Source organism: Fusarium mangiferae (assembly GCF_900044065.1).
Source record: "Fusarium mangiferae strain MRC7560 genome assembly, contig: FMAN_scaffold012, whole genome shotgun sequence".
NCBI classification, from domain to species: Eukaryota; Fungi; Ascomycota; class Sordariomycetes; order Hypocreales; family Nectriaceae; genus Fusarium; species Fusarium mangiferae.
In genome coordinates, this window is record NW_024573932.1 from 589,369 (window position 1) to 603,852 (window position 14,484).

At 47.7% G+C, this 14,484-nt stretch overlaps 3 protein-coding genes across 3 annotated transcripts; 1 reads left to right on the plus strand and 2 right to left on the minus strand.

The window, feature by feature from the left end:
- Nucleotides 1-367: 367 nt before the first annotated feature.
- Nucleotides 368-1,271, plus strand: FMAN_07958 (uncharacterized protein; the record flags this gene model as incomplete). Its single annotated transcript, XM_041821373.1, has 2 exons — nt 368-689; nt 739-1,271. 2 exons carry the CDS (start codon nt 368-370, stop codon nt 1,269-1,271), a joined length of 855 nt encoding a protein of 284 aa, XP_041687160.1.
- Nucleotides 1,272-2,251: 980 nt separating this feature from the next.
- FMAN_07959 (uncharacterized protein) lies at nt 2,252-3,706 on the minus strand (the record flags this gene model as incomplete). Its single annotated transcript, XM_041821374.1, has 1 exon — nt 2,252-3,706. One exon carries the CDS (start codon nt 3,704-3,706, stop codon nt 2,252-2,254), a length of 1,455 nt encoding a protein of 484 aa, XP_041687161.1.
- A 4,208-nt stretch (nt 3,707-7,914) lies between these two features.
- On the minus strand, nt 7,915-9,333 carry FMAN_07960 (uncharacterized protein; the record flags this gene model as incomplete). Its single annotated transcript, XM_041821375.1, has 1 exon — nt 7,915-9,333. One exon carries the CDS (start codon nt 9,331-9,333, stop codon nt 7,915-7,917), a length of 1,419 nt encoding a protein of 472 aa, XP_041687162.1.
- Nucleotides 9,334-14,484: the final 5,151 nt, after the last annotated feature.

Here is a 14,484-nt window from a genome sequence, read left to right on the forward strand (position 1 = left end):
CTGCAGATGCAGGCAGAGTATCAACATCGAAAAGCCGCCTCAAGCCCACTATTCATGACCCGCTGCCGTCATCACTGGCTTGGCTCGCCCAGTTCGCCGTTGTCAAGAGTCTTAGCTGACGTCAAGACGAGAAAAAGATCAAGTCTATAGAATATTAGAGTTCAAGGAAAATCCTGTTGCAATTACATGTGGTCATATTCTGAAAATGTTCGAAACTGGAATTCGGTCGTTGTCCTGCCGTTTAAATACATTCAACGCCGCAAAGCATCTCCCACGCTTCACTGCGCCTCCGACACCTCGCATACAGGCTCACATACGCACACTTACACCATCGCCGCTACAAAAGCTCTATACAACAGCAAGCAGCATGGGTCAACATTACAAGCCCACAATCGACGCAAAAGTCGTCAAGGTCTTTGTTCTCGAGACTGATACTCCTCATCCTCACACTCAGACCGAGCGCGGTTCGTTTGGTGAGATTCTGCATCACCATTTTTCAGAGGCTGGAAGAAAGCATCATCCTCCGCTGGGCGTTGAGACAGAGCAGGTCTTTGTGGTGACAGAAGAGGGCGGCCGTATGCCCAGAGTGGAGGAGTTTGAGGGCTACGATGGACTGCTCATCACGGGCAGTATGTATGACGCGCATGGCGACAACCAGTGGATTCATGACTTGCTCGATCTTTTGAAGCGTGAGTAGCCCGTTATTTTTCTCTTGGAATGTCAACTCACTGTTCCTAGAACTATGGATAAAGCGACCGGACTTTCATTTCACTGGCGTTTGCTTTGGCCACCAGGTTCTTTCCCGTCTTTTGGGAGGCAAAGTTGGCCCTTCACCTACAAACGACTGGGAACTTGGACACAATGCAATCACCTTGACACCCGTAGGAAAACGCCTCTTCCGTACACACGATGACAAAGTCTATCTCCATCAAATGCACCAAGACCAAGTCCTCGAAGCCCCCACCGTTGAGTCATCAAACGGCCTTCTCGAGCCCGACACCGACGTTCATGTCTGGGGTACGAGTAACCACACATCCGTTCAGGGGTTGTATATCCCCAACCGACTATTCACAACACAGGCGCATCTGGCGTTTGATGAAGACATGGTCAAGAGACAAATTCAGATGAGAATTGATAGTGGTGGGATCAAGGATCTAGAGCATGCGGATCGGGCGGCTGAGACGGCGGATCTGGACCATGATGGAGAGCAGGTTGCGTCAGCGATTCTGAGGTTGTTTAGGTACGACGACGATGGTATGTCGTGGGACTGAGCTGGTTTAAATAGACCGGAAGATCGATGGCAATAATTTGGGTAAAATGTTCTAAAAGTAGGTCTAGTATCATGGTACTTTTGCCCTCGGCGTATGAAAGATAAACCCACAACTTGTCGGTTCTCTTCGGCTATGAGATCCGATAATCAATGTCACTGAATGAACCTTTCTAATATTATCATCTATATTTACATTTATCCTGGATTAAGGAGTTTTCCTACCACGTAGATTAAATCATAGGTTATTAGTTGCCATCTTGGTAGAATGAGATAGAGAACTAACAGTTCAAAGGCAAGGAAGGTACAATATATTATGTTACTTCTTATAAAGGGTAATAATTCATTGCGTAGAAATGGCACATGGAGACCAGTATAGGCTTAGTATTTATAACCGAAAATCTTCGTGCATGTTGCTGATCAACGTCACTCTGAGTACAAGTCTGTGCTTGAGTCTACAATCTTGAGTCTGAAAACAGAGATCCCGCATAGTTTTACTCCAAGCTGTTCTAGATATCGTGTATCCCTTTCTTGAGAGGTTCTAATCGTTGCAATTTACTCTAGTCTGCTGGCCCAGACTTATGCACTATGGTGGTCCTAGAAACCAAAGCATGATCGAACTTGTAGAATCAGGACCATGCTCTCAACCAAATAGATACAGGCTTGCTTGTAACCTCCCATTTGCGGTGACAGCTTATTTGGTCTTGATGCTTTGCAGGGACATTATTTGTTTTACCATCGGTTTGGCGGTACAAATTATGTATAAATGGGCATAACATGTGTGAAATATCCGGTGGCCACAAGAACATTATTCACTGGTCACTTACAAGATTGAGAGTTCATGGCAATCGCCCAGTTTCCAAGGTTATGGTGAGTATAATTATGCATCAATTGGTATTAAGTAAATCTGATTTATGATCGATATAAACAAACGCCTTTCCCAAACTCGCTAATTCAGACTGCCAATCGCATTTTTAGCATCAATCATGAAGCCGCAAGCTTCTTCAGCTCCGGCAACGCCCACTGTTTCATCCATCGTGACTCCAGCAGGTCTTTAGCTGTTATCCTATCTTCGGGGCGGAAAGTAATGATCTTCTTCATCATATCAGTAAAAGCCTCCTTCTCATCCTTCAACATGGGCTTCATGCCGCTCTCCTTTCGTCCTTGTTGCACACAGCGCTCAAAGCGGTCATTCCATGTGAAACCGCCCCGCGTAGTGGCTTGGGTCGACGCCTCTTCTTCGACGTCCTCGACCCAGTACTCTGATCGCTTAGCGCCGTAGGCAGACCACTCTTCTGGGATTTCACCAAGAAGATCAATTTGGTCCTGAAGAATGTCATCCTCTGAGAGGGTCCAGGCGTCGAATAGCGGGCGTTGTCCGACGACGTTCCAGAGGAGACAGCCAAGGCTCCAAATATCGGAGCTAAACGAGAGAGGTTGACACACATCGGGGAATTGAGTTTCGGGTGCCCGGTAGCGAATCGGAGCGTTGGAATATTGGCGTTTTTCTTGACTTGGTAAATAGGATTCGCCGAAATCGCCCAGTAAGATCTTTGCATCTGCCAGAGCTACATCCTCGCTCTTTTGACCAAGCCAGATTGGCAGCACAGCGTTTCGGGGTGCATTTTCGTCAAGAGGCAGGCCGTCAAGTCTTGTCACAGGGACTGTCGTTGGATGACTATGTCGCTCGTGAAGTTGATCAGGCGATAATCGCTTGATTCGGTCCGGAAGCTGGAGTAAGATGTTGTCGAGGTGGAGGTCGCCGTGTACTACACCGCCCTCATGGAGGTACGCGATAGACTGCACAACCTGAGCGGCGATAGCTCGGGCAGTCCGTGGTTGAAAGAGTCTTGTGAAAGAGGCGTCCTTTGCCAGACGTAGCGACATCATCGCTGGATCGTTAACCAGACAGGTGTGTCTTCCATTGGGACCATCGAAGTGAAAGTTATCGGTGACATGTCTAATGAGAGACCTTCCAGGATGTTTCTTCCCAGCTTTGGCTTCAAGACGCTGAAGGACATCGACTTCTGTTGAGTCTTCACCGAAATCTGCTAGTACAATTTTCAATGCGGCATACTTTTGTTTCAAGATGTCCCATGAGAGCCATACAGTTGAGTATCCACCGTGGCCAAGCTTGTTGAGGACCAGGTAGCGGTTGTTGATGGTTTCACCGAGGGATACGGGATGGAAGCCTCCATGGCGGTACTGTTCGAGATTTTCGACATGTTCGATGTAGTTGTAGTTGTAGCCCATGTTGATCAGTCTAGTGTTGTGGTCTTCCATCATCATAGCCGGCTGTGTTGTTTGAGCGGTGACGGTAGCTAAACCACGATTGGCAGCTTTTGAGATAAGGCCATTGAAACGAAAAGACTTCTTCCTCGCTCCAGACATGAGGGTGAGTGATGGTCGCCGCAGCGACTTGAGACTGCAAGTAGCCATTTTCACGAAGAGGTTATCGTCTGTCGGTGTAGGTATTTCTTGTGTCCATGGGCGTATTCAGAAATGGGGCCATTCCGTTATGTTTGTTATTAGGTAGGTGTAGTAGGTATAATAGGTGAGATGCAATTTATTCGATAGGTAAAGAGAACGAGAGGCAGAAGATAGATATAGGAAGGGGAGGAATGCAAGAGTTTATGAGTAACACGCAGAAGCCGAAATCCGGGGTAGAATGTGCTAAACTGTTACTCATAGCTCGGAGCTATCATGGGTCACTCTCGGCTCAAGGGAAGTGGATACGGGGGCCGGGCAGAGCCTGAGGCATCATTTCGGCCAAGTTCCGTGTTACGGTGTGAGATTCTGTTGATATTGATATGATTGATTCCCTGGAACAGTCGCATTGAATCGCCAGTTTCACGCGTTAGCGTTGGCGCTCTCCCGGGGTTGTTTGTCGTCCACGGGAGTTGACGGGAGGGAAGATTCTGAAGCTTCTTCTGTATCTTGGCCTTGCTTGGTGGGCCGCGGTTAGGAATCGGGCAAGTTTAGTCGAGGAAGCTAGAAAAGCCATCGAGTCGTGTGACTCTCTAGACGAGTATCAGGAGTAATTGATAGCCGGCATGTTTAACCAGGGGGATAATTGTGTGATTTGGGTGAAGAAGTGGGCATTTGCAGTATCATCATGATATGATGCCTTGCCATTGATGACAGATGAAGGAGCCATTCTTTTCTGTGCCTGATGATAGATGCCGGTTCCGGACACCCGGAGTCTCCACACTCCAGCTACAGCACAGCTACGGAGTACAGCTCCATCTATAACAACAGCTTCAAAATCCGGGGTAAGCTATTGTTAGATCCTTCAGTTGCTTGGCAACTCCGTCTACAAGTGCCCCCAATAAGTTCATCACTCAGAACATCTTGAGCAATACAATGAAGGCCAAGCATCTCCTAGTTAACTATCACATTTGATGTTGTGAGACTCGACCTTGATCAACCATGCAATTACCCAATCAGCATCAGTCACACTTTCTTGACCGCCATCATATGATGCATAAGATCAGCTATAGCAACCCATGCAACAACTGGCTTATTCGTAGCAAGAGACTATTCAAGTATGCCTCGGGGAACAAGAAAACACAGGACCTTCATTTAGGGTGTCAAAATAAACTCAGTAAAATATATCCTAAATTTAGTAAAAATATTCTAAATTTATGTCAAGGTACCTAAGTCTTTTTGTCATTTAGGATCAAGATCTCGAGTTTTCTTTCCTCCCCTAGGTATGTTACCTTGAGGGCATTATCAGGAGATCACCTTCTAAAAATGTTCGATATTATGGGTCGACTGACGAGTCCTCGATTCTCAAACGAGCCTCAAACAGCTTTTTTGATGCGACCGATGCTGGACCGATGTTCTATCAATAGCTTGCAATCAACTCATGCCAGCCCATAGTAGTACAGTGTTTTAGGCATTGAATTGATCTCGGCATATCTCTGTTTCCGGTTGCCCTGCCTCTTGTATCACATAGTGACTTACTTGGAAATATTGGCGCTGGTTATTGTTGACTGAGTGAGCCGCAACCTTGACGATCGGTACTCAAATTATAAGCCTTAAATTCCTTCTGGTTCCTCTCTTCGGTGTAAATTAATTTGTTCTGGCCGATAATAGGAAGTCTTTTAAAACTGTATCTCTGTAGCTGTGCTCCATGTCATCCACTTGACACAGCATTATTCTTCCCTCAATATCTGTCTTGTTCTGTAGTCCATTTCCCGTTTCTCATGTTATTGAACTTTAGGCTTACTCAGAACTGCAGATTGAAGTTGTAATAAGAAGTACAGTGCCATCCGTTAGTTCTCGGGAGTCCATTGTTGTAAAGCCCCCGGGGTCACCAGAAATCGGAACCAATATAGTTGTCTTATCATAGCGTTGCCGTACCCTTCTTTAGAAACACTCAAATCAATGATGGTATAGTAGTAGTTCACTGACATGAGGGGGCCTAAGAGCTATGGCTATGTAGGAGATAGACTATTCGACATCTCTTAGTTGGCATTTTGTGTCTTTCTTGTATGATTGAGACTACTTACTCAATGTCTCACTCGAGCAGCAATTGTATCGTTGCCTGGACTGTTGAGAAAATTCCTCGATGGCTGCTTACTATTGGCTTTGGTAAGCCTTGAAAATCTTTTGTGGACATGATTGACGAACTCTTCCTTTGCATTATCTTCATCGCATCATGTATCCCGGTGTTGTTACAAGTATTTGAAGGCTCACAAGACGACCCTCATCTGGTGCAGCTTACAGCATCTTGTTTCATCATATTTTTATGATAACCTGCTGGAATGTTCGAAGAGTTATCCTTCGGCTCGTCAAAGCTATCCCCAATTCTACACAGACGTGGTTAACTATTCTAATCACAGGCTATACCATGACGGAAACAACCATCCAGAGGCTGGTAATATAGAAGCTTACAACCCGGTCACATACATTACCATTGAAGAGGGGAGATACTGGCCGTAGATGGATGCTCGGTGATGCCTTGGGGGGTATGTGAGGTATCTCAATTTCCACCCCCAGACAGTTCCCAGGTTGGAACTCAATGTTCTATATTTACGACCCAAACTCCCTTTCTACATATTAACTCGTCCTCAAACCGTATATTAAACCTCTCATCACTATACAACATAGAATTCTACACAGAATTGTAGCAACTAAGCTCTCCTTTCGAATTCATCATGTAACCATGTGAGTAACGGATAAATAGACACCAAAGAACTCTCTTACACAGTTCTTGACTGGTTAGCATCGCTTTGAATGCAAATTCACCGTCTGGTATATGTCTAAATATGCAAAAGGGTATATGTTGCCCAAGCCAAGGTGGTCTAGTAAGAACAATTGTAATGCCAGCGTTTTGAGACGAAATACACAGCCAGTCACTTAAAGAGAAATATTCATATTGAATGGCGTCTTGTCGTATGCGGTATAGGAGAGAATACTTCTTCCAGTGCTTTACACTGAAAGCTAAGAACGAAACATACCTCTTTGTGTTCTTCAAGCTCATCCGATCACGACACCAGCAAATATCTCTGCAAGCAATCTCCAACTCCCAAACCAGCCAAGACAAGCCCCATCGAACAAGCATATTCTTCGCGGACAGCTTGGGTAGCTAATCTAACCAAGCTTGTAATTTCTGTTCTTGAGCTTTCACCATCCCGCTAAATATGTACGCCATCACCTCACATGAGATGTGACACACAAGACCGGAAACAAGGCCGGACCAAAGCCATAACGGATGCTGCATCCGGGCAATACTTTGAACAAGCCACTGCGCCCTCTTCTGGCAAGTTATACCGGGAGTCCAAGTCCGCACGCCAATGACACAATTTTTGTATGCAGAATCCTGTTGTCTCTGCACGTCGTGTGATCCTTCATGCATCACAGACTGACCACCACTTTTGATGATCAACGCTGCATGATTCTTGGTCGACGCGAGAATTCACCCCGCCTTTCAGGCTCAAATTCACATACCAAACTATTCTGTGTAATGTATGCACCACTTTTGCTTGTGACACTGGCCTCTTACCCGGCCTATCATGGCTGAGTGCGGGTTGTTGTCCGCCCGCAAACCCCAGGTTTTTGCTTATCAGACTTCAAGATTGCTTCTGTTTTGGGTTGTAAAAGAGTGCCTCGGTTATCTAACCCCGGACGCCTCATGCTTGGCTGCATCTGACTCACACCACTTATCTTGTTCTAGACCAAGAATGCGGTTGACTACTCTATGCGAGTCAATGAGCAAACAGAAACTGGCTCGTTGCCAAGTAACCAATAATTCACATGAGAATATCGTCAAGCTTCGAGAGTTGAAATGGTTTATAATTATTCAATGTTTTCAAGCCTGCTTCTTTGGGCGGCCTTTCTTCTCATAACTAGATACAGAAGCTTTGATAGCTATACAACACATGGGGCTCTTCCGTCCCTGATATTCAATCCACTGTAACTTTTTGTACTCCAAAACTCCGTTTCAAAAGTCATTTCCCATGTGTTCTGTATTCCCTTTCTTTATAATGTAGAGGTGGAAGTTACTGAGCCTTCCTATCAACGCTTCTGGGGTATCTTCTTTTCGCAAATCGGATCGCCGCGTGTCTCATGCAGTTGGTAACAAAGGAAAATGCAAGTATTAAGCAATAAAAGACAAATGTTAAAGCTCATCGATGGCAACTCTATTGGCTGCCATCATCTGATGAGTTGGAAAGACTGCTGAGTCGGTGGGCATCGAGGTGCTCCAGGCTCTCGTACTCAACTGGGGACTCGACAGCAGGGTAGGCAGGGGGGCTAGGAGGCACGTCTTGGTAGACCGGGGGAGCCTCGTTATCCCAGCTGACACCCATGCCAGCATGAGCAGTCATGACAACACCATAGTGCATTCGCAAGATGCGGCCGGTGCCAGTTTGGGTAGCCAGTTGAGGCTTACCCTCGGGAGCGTATTCTCGAGATACAACAAGCTCAATGAGGAGTGAATGTGTCACTTCGACGCCCTCAGCAGACTTGGTGTCACAGGCATACTTGAGCTCCTTGGTGTGAGACTTGTACTGATTGGCAAAGTAATCGAATTCAAGCTCAACCTTGCCATCGGTGCCGCTGAAGTCAGACTTCCAGCCATCGTGGAGGTGCTTCTCGCCGAGGACGCGGACCTCGTTGCGGGGGAGACTCTTCTTTTCGGTGTCTTCAGCTGCAGGAGCATGTCGGTCACAAGCAGGGGCCACGGTCTTGATGGTCTCCTCGAGTCTCCATGTGACCTTCTTTAGTCGCCAGAAGTCAATGGTCTTCGCCTTGTCATTGCGGCTCATGAGACCGTCAAGTCGGAGGCTGACAGTGTTGGATCCGGTGGGATGGATGATGTTGTTGTAGTGGGCGCTGGCTTTGATGTTGGTAGGAGGGAAGACGCGGACAGAGTGGTGAGGAATTTCGTTCTCGGGAAGAGATCGCTTAACAGGGACAGTTCGCTCGAATCGCACAGGTGTGACGGAGCCACTGGAAGAGTGCACGCTCTTGGTGACATAGGCATCAGCCTTGAACTCATATGAGATAGCGACGAGGGGAGTATCCATGGTAGCGGGGAGGTGGCCATCCAGGAGAATAGAGAAAGGGAAAGGGTGACGACCCTTGCGAAGTGTGGTAGGCAGAGCCAGGAATTGCCAGCTCTTGAGCTCAGTGTACTGGTTCTGGCAATCTGTGCAGTGGCTCTGGTAGGGCCTCTTCTGGTAGATGTGAAGCTTGAGAGAAGCTGCAAAGCTTCCAACCTCGACAACCTCCTCCTTGACATCGAGGAACATCTGGCCAGTGATGAGAGCGCCAGTGCTCTCCTCGGTGTTGCCGTGGAAAACCACAGGCGGGCTCTCGATGCTCCAGTCAATGGAAACATCTGAGGGCTGTTCCTTGTGGGACTTGCCAAAGGGCAGAGAAATTCGGTGATGCTTCTTGACGGCATCTGCGAGTTCGGTCATCTTGACAGCGTGGATTTGGGGTCGATCCTCGCCGTCTGATGTGTAGGGGCTGTTTGTGCGTGATCGAGCAACCTTCTTGATCTGAGCAATGTTGCCAGAGGAGGTGCGGATGAAGTTAGCCACGCGGTGGGGCATGGCGGCGGTAGTGAGCGATCCTTTTGTAAGACGCCCTCTTTTGTGGTTGACTTTACGGGCTTTGGATGGTGGGGGTTGGCGGCTAAAAAAGCACTCCGCGTGAACGAGTCGAGTTTTCGCAAAAACTCTTCAGTGTGATGTAATACCGGAAATAGTGCTGTGATGTGGGTGTATGCCGCGGGAGATAGCCAGGGGCAACTGGTCTTCTGACTTTGCAAATGTTGCAAGCTGCGTCAATGCGAAGTCGGTAATGACGATGCTGCCACTCAAACCTGTTCCGAGGTGGTGTGCAAGGATTTTTGAGTGCCGGCTGCTAGCTGCGGATGCCGCGAGTAAGTGGTAGATTTGTTTTTCGTTTCTTCTCGTAACTTCTGTGAAGAGCGAGCGAGTGACTGAGATATCAATTGGTATCGAGTGTCTTTCCAGATAACCAATTGCTGTGGCTGTCGTTGGTCGTTGTGTTGTTTCGTTCGTGTGTAAGTGAACTTTTTTGTAAGTCGATATATCTGGGGACTAACTTTAGTCAAGTGTTGTCAACCCGGGATAGATAGTAGATGTAGATGTGAGTCTGGGGAAATTGAAGATAGACCAAGATGATTCTGGGGAAGATATGGAGAGTCCTTTCGAGTGGAAAGATCGAGGGCATCACCAAGACTAAATATCTGAACTCAGAGCCTTCGACTCGTGCTCAGTCCCTGGGGGAAACGATGTGTCATAGCCCAAAGATGCCCTGCTATGGCGAGCTTGTTAAGTGGCGCCTTGGTGGATATGCACTGACAGGCGGCTCCCGCCTGACTCTGCCAGTTCTGCTCGCGCCCTGGAAGCCCTGTAACCCCTTTGGGCGTGTGGGTTATGGGTAGGTCTGAGGGCCTGGAGACCGCCGAAGGGCGTGCGAACAACAAGGTGGATTCAAAATCAGCATCAGCATCAGCACAGTCTACGTTAGCCCCTGGCACAGTCCGTATGGGCGCAATGCGGTGTTACGGTTGGCCAAGAGAATGTTCCACGAACGGTACGCACCAGGCTAATGCTCCCTTGGCATGCTCCAACGTTTCTGATCTGATGCCCATCAGGGACATACAGCACAGTGTCGCGCAACGTAGTACATTGTGGGTCATCGAGGAGCATGTTGGATCTTGCGAAGTTCGATCGTGGATCGTAGGACCAGGTTTATTCCCCCATGGGTGGAATAGACCAAGTAAACGACAACGGAGTCCTTTTGCAAAGACGCGTACCGACGCTGACCGGTTGTGGCCGCTGGAAAGTTGAAAAGAGCAATCTGCTACATATAGGAAATCTCTTCATATGAGTCCTGGAATGGAATTATGCCGTGCTGTGTCGTGAACTGTGTTAGTTGAACGAAGTGTAACTTCATGCAGCAACCTAGTCTAGCCAGCCATTGTTTTCTTCTGTCCATGCATGTCCTCCTGATCTGTCTCGGCAAAGCACCCGCAGCTCTTTACTGTCTAGACTGTGCACTGAAGATCAGACGGGCCATGTCTCCGAGTGAGTCTGTTTCTTTCTAGACGCACACTAGCCTCATGAGTTCTCACTCTCAGTGAGAATCGGCGTAGCAGGCCGAAGACCGGCCCGGTAAGCCACAGGGCCTAGAGGGCGCACAGGGTTGATCAAGGGGGGACCCTTTGATGATTTGATCTCACTAACCCTACCTTGATCCCAGATGACAAAATTACATCAGGCAACCTAGGAGGGATTTAGTATATTCTTTGCTGGATTAATTTTGACACCCTTCACCCAAGATCCGATGTTTTCTTGCTCCCCTAGCCTAGGCAGTGCCAATGTTAGTTTTCCTCGGGAACAACTGACGGAAAGGATCGAAAAGACGAGCCGCAACATCAGAAACAGCATCAGCCCAGCAAAATATGATTCGATGTAGCGGCACATGACGCGGCAGAGCACATCACCAGCCAGTCTTGGGCTGCATACGTCTCGTCAGATGCTAATTCCCAGACAAGCAATTTGTTGATTATCAATGCCAGACTATGCAATTGCCGCAAATCAATTAACACGGTGGAATTTGTTGATGCTTCTTTCGTGATGATGTGCTTTCCTCGGTGTTGAGGTCTAGGTATCCTCGGAAATCTGGAAATTTACCCAACCTCGGGAATGGTAAGCATAGGTAGGCAGTACCACGGCCACGTGCGGCTAAGCAACAGCGCTGATGGAAGGATTGCCAAAGGGCGGTTAGTGGCCCGTAGCGCTGTAAATTTCCAGTTCCAGCGCTAGATTCCACTAAAAAAAACTTCTACGGAGAGCCTTCGGGGAGATTGCACGCCATAGAGTCATAGAACCCGGCGGGAACAGGAACGGATGTTTTTTCCTACTCCAAGACTAGTAGGTAATGTGTTGGTTTCTTCTTCGGGATATTTCAAGTGGATGCAAACTTCAGTAAACATGACTCCCTCTGAAGCCTTGATCATAAGCGGTGTATGCGCTCGAATGCCCTGTCGAGAGGAACATCAGGTGCTGTTTACAAGTGAGAACCCCTGTGGGTGACACTGCTAGCAGAGAGGGAAGAGAAGAGAAGAGAACTAAACGAAACACATCATCCAATCCCTGTGAGTTGTATTGCCCAGAAAGGGCAATTATAGGCTGAGAGGCCTGGGAGGGCCAACTCCGAATGTCGGCCAACGGAAACGAGCGGCTATGGGCAAATTAACATACGAGGATGCATTGCCTACGCCTACTCAACTCATTATGCCTAAGAGTTCAGTGAGATCAGCACGGGATCAAGCCTCAGTCGACTCAGAGTTCAAGCTTCGTAACTACCGGTAGATGGAATCGGTACAGTAGCAATAGTACATGATGGACTTATCTGATCAAACTCTAGTTATGTGGCTGAACTACTCGGAGATGCTCTCTCTGCACGGTGGGCTATGAAATTGGAGCTGGATTGGGGTAAAGAATTGCATTCACTTTTGCATTATGAATCATGTGGACATCATCATTTAGCCATGAAAGTCACTAACCTCGATGTTGTCAGTCTCGTCAGTTACAGGTAAAGCAAGGTGTGATGCTTTCCATTCCATCTCCGGTCCCGGTCCCACTGAACAAAGCCAGGCCTAGAAGAGAGAAAAAGAGAACATTTTGGAGTTCTTTTGAGCTGGTTCCACAATAAGTCCGATCCATTAAGTAAAAAACGGTATGCGGGTGTCACTGATCAAAGATTTACGTATTGGACGCTACAATTATTATATCATGAAGTTCCAATGCGCACAGTGTGGGCCATCCCTTGAAGGGCTATTCCTACTGCAAAAAAACATCAAAGACACAGTGGGGAAATGTCTCCACAAGATGAAGAATTTTTTCTTACAGTCAAGTGGACGTCGCTGACCGTATGTTAAGGTGAGAGAAGCCAAGAGGTGACCGCGGCTGGAACTTGACCAATTAAAAACTTATACGCGACAGGTACGTATCCTAATGTGGATTGTTCCCATCAAAGCAAATTCCTTCCGTTCAGCTTCCAACAAAGTTCCAAGTTTAACGGTGTCATCAACACCCCAAGATCCTGGGAAAATCTCTGAGAGAACTGACCATCTGCTCCCTGACTCCAAAACTAAGCCAACTTGGGCTGTCGTTTCTTGATTCAAAGCTTCGATCTGGAAAAGAGACCAAGCTTTTTTTCGGGGATGGGTCAAGCATCAGAAACGGATTTCCTTGGATCTTGTCCACCATGACGCCTAATTGGCTTGGGACCTTAGGGGAGATTCAGATCACACACCCCCAATCAAACCGCCTATTGCGGCATCGTGAAGCAATTTTTGATCCATCATCAGGGTTCTTGAAAATGAGTCTTTCTCACCATTGCAGGGTGGGATTTACCTTGTTGGATGTCACTGTTACCCGGTGAGAAACGATGCGTAATGAATGACTGTATCAGCATCAGTGACTGACTGGGCTTGGTCGATACACGTGGTTGAACTATATTGTTCGGTCTGATACACAGATTATACGGACCTATTTTGATACATCAGCGGCATATACATTGACTTCATTATGTTGAGGCAACTTGCGTCACCCACTGTGTCGATATCGAAATACTCGTGATCGAGATTCCTAATCATATCGTGTCAAGCTCGGGCATGAAACGGAACGGCATCACAGCAATGCAATTGCCGTGTAAACAGAGTTCAGGGGATCGTATCCCATCTTCCTGAACCCTATTCTTCATCAACAACTCCCGAAATCTGATGCATAGACGCATAACAAAGCTTCCGGCGCCCGCTTGTTAGCCGCGGCTACTCCCTGCCCCGAGGAAGCGCCAAAAGAAGACTCCCCGCCTCCAGAATGGAACGCTCACGGAAGTCTTTAGGGATTGATTCTAGATGCCCTCGTCAGCTCGTGTAGTTGAAAGTGGAGCAGTATCACCACCTTGGCATCAATTTTGGTACTGTAAATCGCCACAGTTCGAAGTCCCACACACACTCGAGCTCTCTTACTTACGCAAGAGGTCACTGTTGATTCGTTAACTCGTCTTCATGCCACGTTCCTGTCTAACACGAGATCACCAAGTGCCACTGTGCACACCACCAAAATCGTCGGCCGAGACCGACGCAGGAGAGCCTCATCTCAGATGATGCGGCTCTTGACTAAAAATTGATTCGATTCAAGGAGCCTCGCTTCTATGCCAGGGTACAAACATATAACGCATTGCCCGTTCCTGAAGATCATGCATCGGCCTCCAGCCATACAGTGCCTCAGCCATTACCTAAAAGTTGGAGCCCCCCCTGAACAACAAGCCAACATTCAATTCGCAGCCCGTGCCCATCGTGGGAAGTCCTTGCGCGTTCACTCCTCAGCCCTGTCAGTGACCATGGTACGTCGACATCTCGGGAAGGGCGCCGTCACGATGGTGCAATCACGGCTCAAACCAGCGCAACGTGTTTTCAGGCCTCAGCATCTAGAAATTGCCGCTGGTCCTCGTTTCTCAATGGCTGGCCTGCAGCATTTTTCAGGTGCGAACAGTTTTGCGGTTAACCAGAAATATTCGCCATTGCTTGCACCATTTTCGATAGACCATCGCATCATGGAAAACTATCCAAGATCGTTTCTTGGCGACCCTTGAACTCAGCTGGGAATAAACATTTGCGTGGTAGAAGCTTCGTGCACGACCGTCCTGCTAATTACACG